We start from the raw sequence: 17,903 nt of genomic DNA on the forward strand, positions 1-17,903 counted from the left end.
CGATCGCCATACCTGTTTGCCCACTTCCCCACAGCCCCGTTTACCAATATTTGTTTTTGCTCCAGGTCTGTTCGCCTCTGCTAGGCAAAGGGGCATTAAGTGTTACCCTTGACCGTCCGTTTAGCCCATTTCCGTTTCCACACTCTAACTTAAGTTTTCCTCGTCCAAATTTTATGACACTCCTACACCAAAATTCGCAATAAGAGTTCGAATTTCGGCAGTCAGTCACTTACCATTCTAGAATTATGTCCCTTTATAACTTGGAAAATTGCAATTTTTTAAGTTTTCTAATTCCAACTTAAGTTTGCCTTATCCAAACTTTATGTAACTCATGCATAATGCTAAGAACTACAACATGGGCAGTAAGTCATTTACCGTTCTAGAGTTATGCCCCTTTTTAACTTGGAAAGTAGCTTGAGCGGATACATTCGTGTCCTCAGACACATTATTGTTTTATCTTTAATCAGTAAGGTATAGAACAAATAGTATGAAAATAAAAAAAGGAATTCAACGGACATATTAAGAGAAATGTTTTATAATTTCAGCAGACCATGTTATACATAAATTTAATAGTCTTTTAGTTTCTTCGTGAACAAAATGTACTACCTTTGATTAACATTGAATTAGAGTTTTCAAAATAATGCGTTTATATGCTAAAACACTGTTAAATACTGTTAAAAAAACATCAAATTTTAAAAATATAGAGTCAAAGTGTTCGAGAATTTTTTTATTTTTTTTTTTATACAGCATACATATTATAAGCAAATAACTTAAACTACTGGAACAACACAGACAAATATTCTTTTTTTGGCCAACTGTTATACTTTAAATAAGAAGCATTTTCTGTGATAACCAGCTTAAAGGCATAGAAAAAACAACATCTTTTAGAGTATGATTCTAGGTTTTGAGATTTTAATAGTATTATATAAGCATTAGTGTTCTGTTAACTTGTTTTGGTAGTTCTATTTTCTTTTTCTTTGGAATAAAACGTTAAAACAAAGATCGTAATTATTTCTTTTTATGTTTTTCTCAACGATCAATGCAATACATGTAAATCATCATTAACGCACACCCCACACAACCAACACTATTTTGTAACAGGTTCTAAATAGCCATCTTTGTCGATGTGTTCTTCGTCTTCATAACTTTCTGCTGCATTTGCCTCCACGTAATGTACTTCCACTTCCGGTATTGTATGGTAATGCTGTGTAGATATCAGGTAACCTTGGTTATCAACTTCGTCCTTTGATGCTTCCAATCCCGTTTCATTATTTTGTTGCGAGTTATCTGACAATTCTTTATATCCTGGGCTATTTACCTCTTCGTTAGTATCTTTTATTCCGGTATATGATGAAAATTCTGTACCAGGTAACCTTTCATTTACTTGCTTTAGCTGTTCTTTGTAAAAACGTATTCTGTAAAATTATACATGTAGTGAGAAATATCTGAATCCTCCGACTAGCATATATATTAGATTAAAAAGCATCGTAATGTGCAAAATTTCTCATCATTAAATACTGCATTTAAATGAAGAAAAAAAACCAACTAACTATAACTGTACTTACAAGATAGTTTGGATAAATGAACATATGAAAATAACCAGTAAATAGGATATTTAGTAGACTACAGATGTAATCGAAAATCTTCAAATGTTGTTAAATCAAGGCAACATTACTTCAGTGCTGCTCATATCTCGATTAGAAAGAGACAAATCGAGGTAACAATAAAAATGAGTGAATTGCATGTTTTTTTATTAGAAGCGATACTGGGTTTGTCGACTTGGTACTGGTCTCCTGGTATGCATGCATGTATGTTTGAAGATCTAAGACCGCGATAACATGTCGCTAATGAGTTGAAACAACGAGACATCGTATCGATCAACTAATTTGTGATGATGAAAACAAAACTTTTTTATTGTCGATTTTAGTTGTTTCTTCTCATCACTATTCTGAAACATTTTTTGTGTGAAGAGTACAATCCTGATAATGAAGTGTGTATAGTGTGAGTATGCACGAATGTAACGTATTAACTTAGATTTGTAAACGTTATGCGATGGAACAAAAAGTATATTACAGCTTAGAAATGGGAAGTTGGCAATTGGAAAGTTGAAATCATCACGTTTGTCATAGATTCTAGTTTGATGTCGTCAATTAGTATCAATATCGCGGAAAAGAACAAGAAATGAAGCAGACATTCAAATGTCGGTAGAATTCTTAATCCTAAGTTCACTAGGATATTTGAGATGAAAGCACTTATTGAAATGTGGGTTCTTGAGTGATATCTAAAAATAAAGTTCAAATATTTTGAAAACTGCTGATTCTTTTTGCTTGTTCTGTGTGATTCTGCATTATATGAATACTAAAGCAAGTCGCCCAGTAATGGGGTACAATAATAGTACACATTGGAATACCGACTGTCAGCTGAAATATTTAGACACCAAACTCAACTAATATGTTGTCGATCAAAAAGTCCAGAATTTTGATGATATCATCTTCGGTGTATTTGTTGTGGGAATCGGTGTGGTTCTCCACAAAGTAAGATTTGTCAGGACCTTAAAAGCAATAATATATAAGTAACCCGAAGATTTCGTAATACGCATGGTATATTTACCGTTTGAATGATTTACAACTGATAATAACAACTAGATATATCAGGATAATGATAACCACAAGTTCTGCCGCTGCGACTAAAATAAAAATGAAAACGTAACTTTATAATATCAAATAAAAGTAAGTCGTTTTTCTTTAATGGAATTTCCAAAACAAATAAAAGTATCATTCATGTTACCCGCATTCAGCTGTAATGGCAAAATACTTTCATTATGTAGAAATCGTACAGGTTGATTTGATTTTTCTGTGTTTGTGATAGTTATAAGCAAAATAACTGCAAATAGTTTTTTTGAAACAGTAATTCAGAATAAGGAGGAATCTGTTTATCTTTTAAATATCTACTTCAGAGAGTGGCGAACAAATACACTGCATTTTGATTATCGTAGTATTAATGATCATATATGCAATGATGAAAACATGAGCTGAGAATTGTTATAAGCACACGCACATATATTTATCCTTTTTAACTTACACTAAAAAATATCACCAAGAAATCATGAACGGGGATAAGCAAGTTGTAACCTTTAATATAAATGCAAAAGTTGTCAGTACCTTGAAATATGCCTTAAGAGTTACTAATTACCTAACTTTTGAACGAAAACGAATAAAAGTGTTCATCCGAATGTCTTTTTCAGGAATGTATGAAAACAAGAAACGAAGTTTGTATAGAAAAAAATACATTAAATGTGTAGCCTGTTATACATTTAAAACGTTTCTTTAAGATTAAAATAGCAAATAAAACAAATCTTCCAAATCGGTCTCGGATTGTCTTTATGGCACGTCATCATTTATTCTCTTGGTCGGATGTCGGATATATTGTATGATTTTAAGATAAATACGCTTAATTTGTTGATTATTACTTGTGTATAATGATATTATCCAGTGCTATATTAGGACAATATTTGTCTTTCTTCATTGTACTTGTGTTTTTGTTATAAAGTATTTAGGTTTATTGGTTTACTTTCGAACACACCCATGTCAAAGGTATCGTAAAATTGTGTCGAAACATTCTTACGAAGTTAAAGTAAACATTAAGTAGAAAGAACTTAGTTACTGAATATGACTGTGAATTTTTGTTCATATGGGTGCTGGATATTGTAGCAAACAAGAGGAACAACTGCAGCTTGATGCTGCAAAAATTGTAACAGATCTTTTTATGTTAAATTCTAGTACAATTATTCATAATAAAAATGATAGAAAATACTTTTTGTAGACTATCATTGACCCAGGAATCGTTCATTCCTTGAACAATGGAACAACCTACATACTTCTACCTGCAATATTGACAGTTTAAGTAAATTTAGAACCGAATTAAAAAAATATAATTGAATCTCAAAATTCAAGTAAATCAACATTATGAATTTGGAAATCGTAAACTCAATATCATTATCTTGAGGGTTCTTAATTTGTTAGACTTGTGGAAAGAAAATAACATCTTGCTAGTTTAGATGCTTTATGATTCTATAAGATTCGTAGATACGTAACAACATCGTTACGTTACATTACAGTATTGTGCGCGAAAGTCCAGGAAACAATTACATAACATTAAGTTCTAAAGTCTCTTGGCCCATATTTACGACTTTCTGGGGGCCTCAAATTTTAAAGAAATTAACTTGTTTTAAAACGATAAATAATCAAAACCATTATAGTTCTGTAAATAGAGCACATTGAAAGTTTTTTTTTTTTGTAAATTTTCACATTACGCCTTTCCTTCACAAAAATCACTTATCAGTCCTTTATTCGCCAGTAACTATAGTTCTAAGGGACATTCCGAAACCTTGTGATTACCGAAACAGTTAAAGCAAACTCGTTTTTCCTTGGTTATTTTCGTGACAATTGTATCAGTGATCGTCACGGCACCAAAATCTTGAGGGTTATTTATTTGTTAGACTTGTGTAAAGAAAATTACGTCTTGCTAGTTGAGATGCTTTATGATTCTATAAGATTCGTAGATACGTAACAATAGTAACACTACAATAGTGTGCGCGAAAGTCCGGGAAACAATTGCATAATATTACGTTCTAAAGTCTCTTGGCTCATATTTACGCTAATATTTTGACACAACATTGATGTTCTGCTTCTTTCTTGAATTATGATTTTCATATAGTCAATATTATTTCAGATCCGTCCTATCGTTGTGGTGCTAACCATGCAAATTTATACCCTTTCCTTTTCAAATGTTCAAATCATGCTTATATTAAAAAAAAAGATATACTGTCTAATAATCTCAACTGGTTACAAACGAACTGTCCTCTATATTTGAACATATTTACATCCGTCCATATATTACTTATTTATGCTAAACATGGAATCATTTTTAAAGATGTATATAATTGTCAAAGAATCAAAGAGGTTTCTAATCGTGCAAAAATGCTATTATAATGTACATTCTGTGTATAAGTATTCATATCAACACACATCATCATTTTAAATACCAATATCTAATATATGTATTGTATTGTAAAGTATCCATTCATGCTTTCTTATTTTTAACTGCCATAAAAGAGGGGCGAAAGATACCAGAGGGACATTCAAACTCATAAATCGAAAATAAACTGACAACGCCATGGCTAAAAATGAAAAAGACAAACAATAGTACACAAAACACAACATAGAAAACTAAAGACTAAGCAACACGAACCCCACCAAAAACTGGGGGTTATATCAGGTGCTTCGGAAGGGTAAGCAGATCCTGCTACACATGTGGCACCTGTCGTGTTGCTCATGTTAGTACAAACCCGGTAAATAGACTAATTCGGTAGGTCACATTCGTGAAAAGGGAACGGGATTGTAGTTACGACATAAGGAACATATCCGCTATCATCTGTGAAACGGATATTCCATAACGGTCAACCAACTAGGGATGGCGTCCGTAAAATTTACGAAGGGATGATTTCAACTTCACCATTTGGAACTCTTGGTTTAATAACTTCATTGTGAGCAGCAACCCTCTATCAAGGAAATCATGATAGGAAATACAAGCCCGCGAATATCGTATCAATTGGAGATATATACTCCGTATGCAGACGGTGCGGGAATGTTGCTACATAGAAATGGAAAGTTCACAATTGGGAAGCTGAAATCATCTCTTTTGTCGTAAAGTTTTGTTTTCAACCGACCCTCATTGTCAATTTCTAGATGTAAGTCAAGATATGAGACAGACTTAACTGTATCTGTTGTATCCTTTATCTCTAGTTCGATAGGATAGATGCGTATAACATAGTCACCAAATTTTGAATTATTTAGTGAGAGAACATCATCTGTACAGCGGAAAGTAAAGTTAGAGGATACTGCTAACTTATTTTCTTTCTTCCTAAGAAGTTCCTGTATGAAGTTAGCAACGGTATACAGGAGATGACGTACATATATATTCATTGCTAGTTATATGATCTAAATAATATGTGTATGATATGAACATATTGAATTTTGATTGAATCAAATTGAGTATTGACTTAGGAAAATGTCCATATATGTAATAGCACTGTTGATGTAATTATAGCTTTTTAATGTGTGTACTAAGTCTGTATGTTGTATTGTTTTATTTCTCAACTCTCCTCCATGAACGAATTGTATGTTGCGGGGGAGGGGGTGAAGTTTGCTTAGGTTCAATATATTTATAAAAAGCAAATAATTATGTTAAATGCAAAGGTGATGATACTCAGTAGATTAAAAAAAATGTTACTTGAGGAAAAAGTAAAAAAGTGGAGCAGGATTTGCTTACCCTTTCGGAACACCTGAGAGCACATCCGGTTTTTTGGTGGGGTTCGTGTTGCTTAGTCTTTAGTTTTCTGTGTTGTGTTTTGATACTTTTTTTGTCGTCTATATACAAAAAAACCTTACCAGATACAGGAAGTGTCACAATACGTGGACTGTAAGCGATCGTATTCCTCTTTACTAAAACATATTAGTATGAGCATATTTACTACACCGTTGAATTCTGTTATTGATATAATACCTGAATACACATTATTATTTATTTCATTCTGAAGCAAGAGATATTCGACATAAATGCTCTAAAGAATTCAGCACAGTAATACTAAAATTTATGACTGACAGAAGGTCAAAAATCAAGAAGAAATTGAAACGACTGAAAATTGGTGAAGCGAAACAACTCTCAACAAACGGGTCGAAAGTTAACGGAATATACTTCATACAAATAGAGAGTAATGTTACAGTGTTGTGATGTCATGTGTGGTTTCCTTCCTGATTTGATAGAGTATGTCACATAAAACATATATATTGAAGTTCAACGGGCTATTTTAGTTGGTCAGCAGTTTTCGCTGTATGTTTGAGGTATCGCATATACAATTTTAAATTTAAATGGTATAAGACAAATGGAGATTAAATGTACCCTTTTACAATGACTACTGACTAATTATTGCTCAAGTTTTTAGAACAAAACAATTACGATTATGCAAAAATTTCATCCTTCATCATACATAAACATATAGAATTCTAATAGACTATGTCATTATATTTACATTGTTTTTCGCTTCTGGAAATCGTCTATTAAAGATGTCATTTAGCTTGGGTTTTGGGGGGAATTGTTCTTTTGTTTGTTTATTATCTGTGTTTTTCTTTTTCTTTTTTTTTTTTTTTAGTTTGGGAGGGGGGAGTTAATTCTTCTACATTAAAAAAAACAATATATAAGATATGAAGTCTCTAGAATGAAGGAGGGAAATTGCACACTAACTTAACCGGGAACACAGGAATGGAAACTTTCTTGAACATTCTTCTACGGTAAATTCATTTGTCTCTCCTTTCTTTACTGCTACACAAACATCTGTTCCTGAATGTTTTCCTGAAAATATAAATACGTTTTCATATATTGGATCTGCTTACCCTTCCGGAGCACCTGAGATCACCTGCTGTTTTATGTGGGGTTCGTGTTGCTCAGTCTTTTGTTTATCTATATTGTGTTTTGTAGACACTTGTTTGTTTTTTCGTCGTTTTTCTCTTTTTGACATGGTTGTCATTTTGTCTTCGACTAATGAGTTTGAATATCTATATGGTATCTTCCGCCTCTCTTTTATAATTGATATTACAAAAGATGTATAATGATTGCTAATAAGACAATCATAAACCAGAGAGCAAAAACAGTAGAAGTAAGCAAAGGTATGAGATTTTTCAAACCATTAATACGGAGAATTTGAATAGATGTCAATGGGACACCACCCTAAACACACACACACAAAAATCCAAAGAATTCGATTTCCATTATTCATTTACTATTTATTGTGATTTAAATTTATATATAAAATTATCTAGATATGTTGAGCTTCTTCTTGTAGCAGAAAAAAGTTTGTCTAAACGAACGATACATAGAAAAGTAATGATATAGATATGCTGTGATGGGAATCTGTACAATTGCCAATTTTATTGTCGTTTTTTATTATTTTGAAATTGAACCTTTCTCCCCAGAAAAGAACTTGAGTACCCTTAACTGGAAGTGAAAACAAGATGTTGATATCACTGCGGTCAAACATTCACGGAATCCTTCTAGCAGATTATTTAGAGAACAATAGTTATGGTTAAAATACATGAAAAGACAAATTAAGAAAACAATTACTTCAACGAAGAATACAAAAGTAAGAAGGGGATAAGTTCATATACCATAATGAGTGGATAGATCGTTATCATATGCCTTTAACACAAATGATCGTATACACTTTGTGTTTCCCACTCTCATACAAATGTTACTATGTTAATGACACCATTCCTGATTTGGAAATGATATCGAACTGCATAAATTTTTAATTTACATTGATGTACATATTCGTCTTTCCTTATATGTCCGTAAGTTGCTAGGTACTATTGACTTGTCTCATAATCTTATTATTTTCATGATTGTCATTTCTGTTTTCATCTTTACGCAGTTTTCGTATTTTTATAGTAAATTAACATTGAATATAACACAATATTTATGTTCGAAACATAATAAATGGTAATACAGCAATATCAAACATGTGGTAACATATACAGACTAGCAAAGTACAGTGTAAAGATATTAAACGATGATGGCAAAAGGAGTAAATATTCTAAATAATCACCTGAAACCACTGTATGAGACCTAAAGATTGGAGTCCAGAAAACTTCATTTTCGTTTACGTCATTTCCTATAGTATGTCTGTTAAACAATGCGTGACGTCCCTCCTTTAAACATATTTCTTGATATTCATACCATGATTTTCTTAATAGCACATCTACAGTTGTTAATATAAAATACAACATTTATTAATAATCATACTCATTTATAAATATATCATATTCAAATATAATGATATATAAATATAATAATTTTAGATGTCAGGCCGATACGAATTATAATTTCATGATGTAATTCACAATTTTAAAATAGTTTAAGTGTAAAACGACGAAGGTATCGTGTCATGAATTCTCGAATGGTCTATTAACAGTACATTTATTGTTAAAGAAATTTTAGCCATTCTTATTGATGGCCAGAGTATATATTTCACTTATTCATATAAGCCCACAGATGAAATACAACAAATCTGGTATCGAATTGTTACTTTTAAATGTTTCACTGCTTAAGGATTTATAATTATTTATTTCTGTAAATAATGAAAATCTCACTTGATGTATTCCTACATCCGTATAAATATTTTTCATTGCAGTCACTGATAGTAAACCTGTTTTGGTCTTTATTTGTCGTGACACATTCTTGTTCTATATACGTGTTTGTTGTCGTTATGTTGATATCTGTAAAAGAAAAAATAGTATTGCTACAAATGAATACGATAGACAACGTGATTTTAATGTCGCATATGTAATAGATTTTCAGTATCGAATACAATATCAGAAATGGTTTGAAATTGAAATATGTGATCTACCATCATATTTATATTACCTTCAACAAATGAAAATACCAGAGCTGACCGACCAGAAAAACAAGGAGTGTAGCTGGCGTTAGTACATTCTGTCCTGCAATCATTTACATCACCATTAATATCAGGTTTATCAGAAAGGCAATAACATCTAGAACTCTGACAAAATACAGAAGCATATCAATACAATAAATTTAAAGCAAAGGAACAAGACGAAACGTCTTTCAATTTTTTATAGTTAAAGACTCGAAAGAACGAAATTAGGTATACTTTGTGTAAATGTAATGTCGAATTAATTTTCGAAAATACATGACGATAAAACATTTAAAAGGATAAAAGGGTTAAAACAACAGTTCGTGATAAAAATGCATAACAATGAAAAGAGATTTGATATTGAATTGAAACACAGATAAATATTAAAATATTATAATATCATATGCATTTTTTACGCTTCTATCCAATTATTAGTCTGTATTGCGTATGATAAATCTTACTGTCACTAAAAAATGTAAAATTTACAAAATACAAATTGATCAATACACAGAAATTGAATTATAAAAAGGAAACTTCCCCCTACAAACACCGTTTTCGTTCAGCCTGAATTAAACTTACCTTAAGGACGAAGTACGAAGCAACTGAATAATCAGAACAATGTCGTAAACAAGCTTCCACAGTTTTTACGTCTTTGCCAGAATCAACAGATGAATTACTTCTTCCACATCCTTTTAATCAAAACATTCAAATTCATTCATTGTAATTTTTATTGATTTTATTTTTTTGGTTTGTTTTTTACCTCTATCAGCCAGTGATAGAACAATATTTAGAAAGAAACAATTAGTTAGGTCGGTGAATTTCACTTGATATCGGACAAGGATAGCATGCGTTAATTATAATGTTGTGTTTGCTTTGCATATTAAGCATATCTCTACATTATTCATCATACTTGTAGTTCTATAATAATGTTCTTTCTGTCTTAATAGATTAAGTCTTAACTGTGTACATGGCGATGAATGACAGTATTTTTACATTATATTTGTTGTTTCGAAAGTGAACATGCCAGCCTATAGTATGCAATCACTAGGTCGGGCCACTGTTGGTGGACATTTCGTCCATGAGAAAATCACCGGCCTTGCAACCTAACGCAAAGTGTTTGTTAATTCCAAACTCTAAAAAAATTGATATCAGCATAAAATGTCCATTGACAAGTAGTCAAAATGAAGAGATCTGCAATAGAGAATGAAGTAGAATTGACAGAAACCCTTTTCTTTGATATAACTAACATTATATTATTGTAAATCTATATGAAGAAAGGTTAAGTGTTCATCAGATTTGATAACTTGCAGTTTGTTTATAGTCTATTCTATGCCAGGAATCATGACAGCTGTTATTGCTGTTTTTGGTGAAAAAAGTATTAACAAAAATACCGAACTTCAAGGTAAATTCAAAACGGGAGAAGTCAATAAAACCTGACGATTTTTTCCGAAGAAAATGGTGAATTAAAGCTGGCTTCATTTTAATAGCTAAACCTCCCACTTCTATGACAGTTTTGAAATTAAATAAAATAAACATTATCATTGTTATAGTCATGAATATACACTTCAAAATGAAAAGGCTCATCATTCAACTACGACAGAGGAGATGATTTCAATATTCCACAATTCACTTTCCTTGTTCGTATAGAAACAATGTTATATTTTCAAATGTTTCACGGACACAATCATGATATTTTGTAGAAACCATGTCTCGTCTCTGTTTCCACATACATTATTTATAACCGAATAAGATTTTAAGGGGATTTGCACTTGTTATAAGCAACACAGAAAAATTTCAATAAAACTCAAATGAAAAACATGTTTCCACGCCCCTCATAAATGCATCGTGCATATTCTGATAAGTTCGATACTTAAATAAAGTATAAACGATTACCTTCTTTCTATACCTTATCTTTGATTTTTGTAAATAATATGTTGATTATTAGGAATATTTGTAGGAGTAAAAACACAAATGGAAAAGCATATTCGCAACTGTTTCCAATGCAATATATATATTGACTCTCTTTCAATAAACTTTTTATTATCTTTCAAAACCTAAAACATCCTCAACTGACTGCATTTGAGTAAACAAATACCTTTATTCCAACCTAAATTGGATTCAAATTAATTTCTAAAGCATATTAAGATTCACGATGAGATTTATATTGCTTCATACCCAATTATACATATGTTTTTTGAGAAATTTCTTATATAAATTTGAACAATGGCCACTCTAAATAGACTTAAGAAATTGCAAAAAGTTGACAAAAACTTTACAAATACTGGATGAAATCCCCAGAAAAGTGGTTGATTCAAGCATTATAGCAAGCATAAAGTCTTCCAAATTTGTCCTACGAATAATCCTCTCAGTCGATCAATACTATGCTAAATGGTTTATCAATTGGTTGAATTTGCCAAAAGAAATGATTGAAATGTTTCTGATAGGTTTTTAATTTACTCTTTAATAACAAAACATTGGTGCTGCATGACCTAAGCTTAAAATGTTTTACAGGTGTTTGTTTAGCATAAATATTTTATTTACAATCCCAATTCCTTATCTGAAGGTACGTCAGTGATCTCCACTTTCTGATCAGGATGCCCGACTGCTTATCATAACAAACAGCTAATTCATCAACCTCGTTCAAATTCATTGTTTTGCTCATGATGACTGTCAGTTGATGATCATGTTCTTAAGTTGATTGAAGCTGGCCATGTGACAATGTTGAATGCTTAATCGTGTTTTCAGTAAATGTATCATTTTTATCATTCATGGCATTGATTATCATGTTGGATAAATTAACCTCATTTTGTGAAATTTGAATTTCAGTTCACCAGCATTATTACGCTTTGCCATATCACGACAGCAAAATATCAGTAATTTTATCTAAATTCTAAAAATAAAATATTGTCTTGGCTTGGCTTATTACTTACAAGAACAGGTCGTACTCCTGAAGTGACTTATCCTGATATAAAGTCCTACAATTCTACTTTAAATTAACATTATGAAGGGGAACATTTACAAAACCTAATTCTACATCCTGAATCAAAACAATTATACCAATAAAACGCCCTCAAATAACAAAGATCGAGAAGCGCCTTTTTTTTTTTAATGAGGACGGATTGAAGATGAATATAATCAATAGAATGGGACATAAAACCTTTACAAACAAAAGGTTAATATTTTTCTCTTGGTCATGACCTATACGGGAGACTTTTCAGTTTTGATAAAAATTTACAGATTAAATTATAGGAACAAGGCTATTTTTCTTCTTTCTTTTTTTCTTTGGCAGTTCCGACATTCAGATAATACATGCCCTTTTTCTTGGAATAACTGTAAACAGGTCCATTATTTGGATCCTTTGACTTTCTCTGCTTATTGAAATACTACTACTAGTTTTATATGTATAAAAAAAAAATATTTGATATGTGGATTTCTTTTGCAGATCTTATCCTTTCACTTTTTCAATTTAGAGATATTCATCAGCTATAGTTACTTCTTCTGTAAGTTTATCAGTTTTATACTCTTCTAGATGGATTGTAATATCAATTTAACACGACAGGTGCCACATGTGGAGCAGGATCAGCTTACCCTTCCGGAGCACATAAGATTACTAACAATTTTTGATGGGGTTCGGGTTGCTCAGTCTTTAGTTTTCTATATAGTTTTTTGTATACTGGGTTTTTTTTCGGTCTTGTTCGTTTTTGTCATGGCGTTGTCACTTTATGTTAGACTTATTAGTTTGAATGTTCCTTTGGTATTTCTCCCCTTTCTTTGAATGCAGTTTTAAACTCTTCAGATACAATAAACTGTCATAAATTGCCATAACTTTTATCGATATTTTTACTACTGGCACATCTTATAAACAACAGTCCTTTTTTTCTTGCAAATTCTACATAATTTTGGAGATCTTTTTTTTTTAAACCATTTAGTTGTTGGTATTAGTTCGTATATGTTTTTAAAAACGCTTTCTTTATTAAAACATAATTTGAACTCTCTTTTACCGCAAAAGTACTGTAAATTATCTGGCTTTGCCAACAAGGACAAGTTGCAAAAGTAAAGTCCAAGAATTCTTTGGTCATTCAAGACCCTCTGGTTCTTTGAACAGTGCAATAACTTTCACATATTTGCTAACATCAAATTTCATTTCGTTTGTTGTTATAGTTTGAGTTACACCTTTGCCTCATTCCATTTGTTTCATTTGCTTTTCCATTTATTTTAAACATGAATTCTTTTTTTCTATTCTATTTGTAGTCATTATAATTCTCTCTCTCTCTCTCTTTCGTTTTCTTCTCCTTCCCTTTTTGTTTTCATTTCTAAATCTTTTAATCTGAATTTTCTTACTTTTCTTTTTCTTTTCCATTTCTTCAAAGTTGAGTTGTCTCGTTTTTTTGTTCAATGTTTAGTTCTTTTAATATAATAAGATCAGAGTCAACACCTGTATCAATTTTCACTGCGGATTCTTGCAAGATGTCTTCATAAACGAAAATTTCGATAACAAGATTTCGCATTTCAAATTTAACATAAATTGCTCGACCTCCAAATCAAATGTTGCCCTTAATGGTATAAATCATTTCTTTTGAGGACTTAAAACTCCTTTTGGAACATAGTTTTTAAAAACTTCTCTACAGTACAAGTAAGTAAATTTTAAAAATCAATAATTATACTTATTTTTTTCAAGTACATATCATCTGATTTAATCCTTGATAAGCATCCAATTTATGTTACGATTCAGTGAATAAGAAGTCACAGAAAAAAACCAGCAAATTAACAAAAAATATTTAATTCACAAACCATAATCTTAGACAGTTATATATTCTTATAGATCAATGATTTCAGTCACTTTCAAATTATATTCCAAGTTGATATTTCAAGTATGTTAAAAAACGATATTTTCTAAGTATATTACCAGAAACATATAACACAATATGTCTCTGATATTAGTTTTAAAAAAAAAGATGTGTAATACGTGTTAATATGCAAACCATGGTACTGCACTTAAACTACGATTGCAAAAATTTATCAACATATCAGGCTAACTTACTATGTCGTTTATTCTCTAATGGAGAGATGTCTTATTGGCAAATATACCACATCTTCTTTTAAACTGAGTTTTACTGTGCGTATTTGTTTATTCCACATTGTCTAGAGGTATAGGGGAGGGTTGAGATCTCGAGACCTCACAGAACATGTTTAACCCTGCCGCATTTATGCGCATGTCCCAAGTAAGGAACCTCTAGCCTCTGATTGTCGTTTATGTTTTTTTAAATTTTGGTTCATTTATATGTTTCGGAGTTTAGTGTGGAGTTCATTTCGCTGAACTAGTATACATTATTGTCTAGGGGCCCACCTCTAGGTGCGGAATTTTCTCGCTGCGTTGAAGACCAACTGTTGGCCTTTTGCTGTTTTCTGCTCTTTGGTCGGGTTGGTGTCTCTTTGACACATTCTCCGTTTCCAATCTCAATTCTATTACTACCTTCTTCAAGATTATGATATAGAAAAGTTTGATTTTTTTTATGTTTAAGTTTGATTAACAAGGGAGAAATCCAAAAAGAATCGCTCGTAACATACTCGTGGTTTATTATTTGTGTTTAGTGTTCTGAAATGTACTCTCTGTTTATTTCCTCTAATATTGAACATATAATTTGGCGAATGAAAAATGGTCTTTTACTGAACTAAATCGTTTTTCAAGAATTTTGCAATTATCATTGAGACACTTGATATACCTCTGAAAGCAGCAAATTTTGTGTATTTAATTACTGTTCCAGTCCAAGCTTTATCATCTTCCTGAACGGTCGTGTTCTCTAATAAATTAACAAATATGTCAGTGGTGTTGATGTTGTTAATCTCTGGTAAAGAGCACACCTGGGAACTCGTTGTCCAGTTACTTTTGGGAAATCCGATAAAGATTGAACAGCCTAAAAAAAGAAGACCTAAAAGTTTTATTTCAACTAATGAACAAACGCATATGCCAACTACTCTCTACAAGTCCGATGAAGAGAGAACCTCTTAGAAGTTGTAAACACACTTGTTTGTTTTTTGACAATGTTTCAAAACCAAACAACTGTTTAGCAATCTAATTTTAAAACCCCTATTTCACTGTTTCTAATCTAATTCGTGCCTTATCAACGATTATGACAGATCATGTACCAAATTTTCCAGGAAAAAAAGGAGAACAAGTACTTCATAAGTGTCATGTGTCATAAGCACTTTTTTATATCAACCTTTATCAGGAACGCTCAAAGCCGAATATTTGAAACCCAAAGATGCATAAAAACTAAAACATTTGAAGAGCTATTCGACCAAAAAGGACCTAAAATAAAGGACAAAAAAAATCCATGTCAGGTCAATGTTGACAAGAAACACCAAATAATGAAGAGCTGCTTTTCCTGGTGCAGAGATAACTATTATTTGCAGTAAAAATAATTTAAATGATTCTGAATTCAACAATCGTTCATACTCAAAAATCAGATATATGTACATGCATTTATTAATGTGACTGTTAAACAACTGGCAACAATGCGAGATTAATTGTTTCGCTTTCAAACATTTGAAGTAATAAACTTAAAAATGCGAGTTTGCGAAAAAATATCCGTGTTAATTCTCAAACATGTAAGTCCCCTACTCTAGGAATGGAACCGCCACTATAGGAGTAGGGATTGACTATATAAGTAGCGTTTTATTGCAATCACATTGTCCGTCCGTCCATATGTCCAATGAATATTTTCTTCACACTTTTCTTAGAAACTACTAACAAGAATAACTTCAAATTTGTTCAACAACTTGACAAAGGGAAGATATAGCGTCTGAACACTTTTTTAAAAATGTCAGATACCTATATCCTGTTTGCCGATACTTATAACTTTTCAATATTTTGGATGAAAATTTAAAAATTTCTTACTGGTTTCTCCAATACCACTGAACAAAATGAATTCTTATTTGGAAAGCAGCTCAACATTGATGAGTTGTAACGTGTGTGCGATATTGGATCTGTTAAACACCTACTTCCTGTTTTCTTAGACTTTGAATTATAATTGTGAGTATGCTTAGCATGACAACGACTGCAATCTTGTTTATTACAAATAAAAGGGCCATTTAGATTCCAATTGTCTCCTTGGTGTCATCTCAGACCCCGTTCACACTTGCATTTTTTGAATCGATCTAAATACCAATTAGCGCTCACATTTTCTTTAATCCTAACGATCTCTATAGGTCTAATCTGAATCACTGCGTTCACACTACAAGTAAACATGCAATCGATCTAACCTTATTATCCGTGAAATTGTAAACACTGTTTATAAATAGAAATATTTAAAATGTGTTAATTTCCCGCGAATTGGGTAGCACACGCTTGCAAAACAATAATGGATGAAGTAACTAGTATTTCTTCACTTGAATTACAAGTTCAAATGTTGATACTGTTATTCTTACAGTTTTTGTGATAAATTGCACATGTATTTTTGCTATATGCATGCCGAAATCTGTTTTTGATTCATTCGTACTACTTTAAATCGTTCTCTGCGTTCATATTCAAGGTAGGATCGATTCACAATAGATAGATTCAAACTAAACTACCTCTTTTCGTGTTTTAGTTTAGACCGATTCAAAGCGTTCACACTGGACTTAAATCGATTTAAAGTGAACCGATCTAGTTTAAATTGATATATGACTATGTCGGTACATTGTTGGGAAACAAAAGAAAATTCCTCACTAAGACTATGTCGGTACATTGTTGGCAGACAAAAGAAAATCCCTCACTAAGACTATGTCGGTACATTGATGGCAGACAAAAAAAAATCCCTCGGTACATTGTTGGCAGACAAAAGAAAATCCCTCACTAAGACTATGTCGGTACATTGTTGGCATACAAAAAAAAAACCCTCACTAAGATTAAGTCGGTACAAATGTATTTTATATTGTATAAAGAATATATGCATATCACTGTTAATATAAATACTTCTTAACACTTAGCAATCGTAATTAATGAGATGCATAACTTACCAGAAAATGAGATGCAAGTCGTCAAAATAAAGAGCTGCATTATAACATTCATTTTTGCTGTATGAATTGGTATTGATTATTTTTTGTGAAATATATTTCAATTATTTCCTCGATTAAATTCGTCACTTAGGAACAGTGCTTTAAAAGCTTATGTGCTATGACAGTATTCTAAACATAATTAGCTGTTTTTATTGGTTCCTTTTAATTCTTATCTTACTTATATAGCATACAATGTATATAATTGAGTGAACATTTGTGATATCATTTGATTTATTTTTATTATCATTAAATTTTGTATAAAATATAATAAAATTAGTTTGATTATTTAACCAATTTTTAAGCAATTAATAGATAGCCTGCGTATTCTCGGTAAAAAAATACATATATAAAGGTATAAATATATATATAAATATACTTT

The 17,903-nt window shown here is 31.5% G+C and overlaps 1 protein-coding gene across 1 annotated transcript; it reads right to left on the reverse strand.

Moving 5' to 3' along the window:
- Positions 1–706: 706 nt before the first annotated feature.
- Positions 707–17,578, reverse strand: LOC127708472 (uncharacterized). The gene is made up of 10 exons (XM_052213340.1): positions 17,486–17,578; positions 15,211–15,402; positions 10,067–10,176; positions 9,478–9,613; positions 9,204–9,329; positions 8,660–8,812; positions 7,303–7,410; positions 6,450–6,503; positions 2,611–2,686; positions 707–1,415 (listed from the first exon to the last, which is right to left on the reverse strand). The coding sequence occupies exons 1-10, from the start codon at positions 17,535–17,537 to the stop codon at positions 1,088–1,090; spliced, it is 1,335 nt and encodes a 444-aa protein (XP_052069300.1). The 5' UTR covers positions 17,538–17,578; the 3' UTR covers positions 707–1,087.
- Positions 17,579–17,903: the final 325 nt, after the last annotated feature.

Source organism: Mytilus californianus, unplaced genomic scaffold, assembly GCF_021869535.1.
Source record: "Mytilus californianus isolate M0D057914Y unplaced genomic scaffold, xbMytCali1.0.p SCAF_7, whole genome shotgun sequence".
NCBI classification, from domain to species: domain Eukaryota; kingdom Metazoa; phylum Mollusca; class Bivalvia; order Mytilida; family Mytilidae; genus Mytilus; species Mytilus californianus.

Coding starts and splice junctions, on each gene's coding strand:
- LOC127708472 (XM_052213340.1), bottom strand. CDS start 17,537: ATGAATGTTATAATGCAGCTCTTTATTTTGACGACTTGCATCTCATTT. Junction 9,330..9,477: donor GGTATTTTCATTTGTTGAAG/GTAATATAAATA, acceptor TTTCTTTTACAG/ATATCAACATAACGACAACA. Junction 7,411..8,659: donor GTCTCATACAGTGGTTTCAG/GTGATTATTTAG, acceptor TTATATTTTCAG/GAAAACATTCAGGAACAGAT.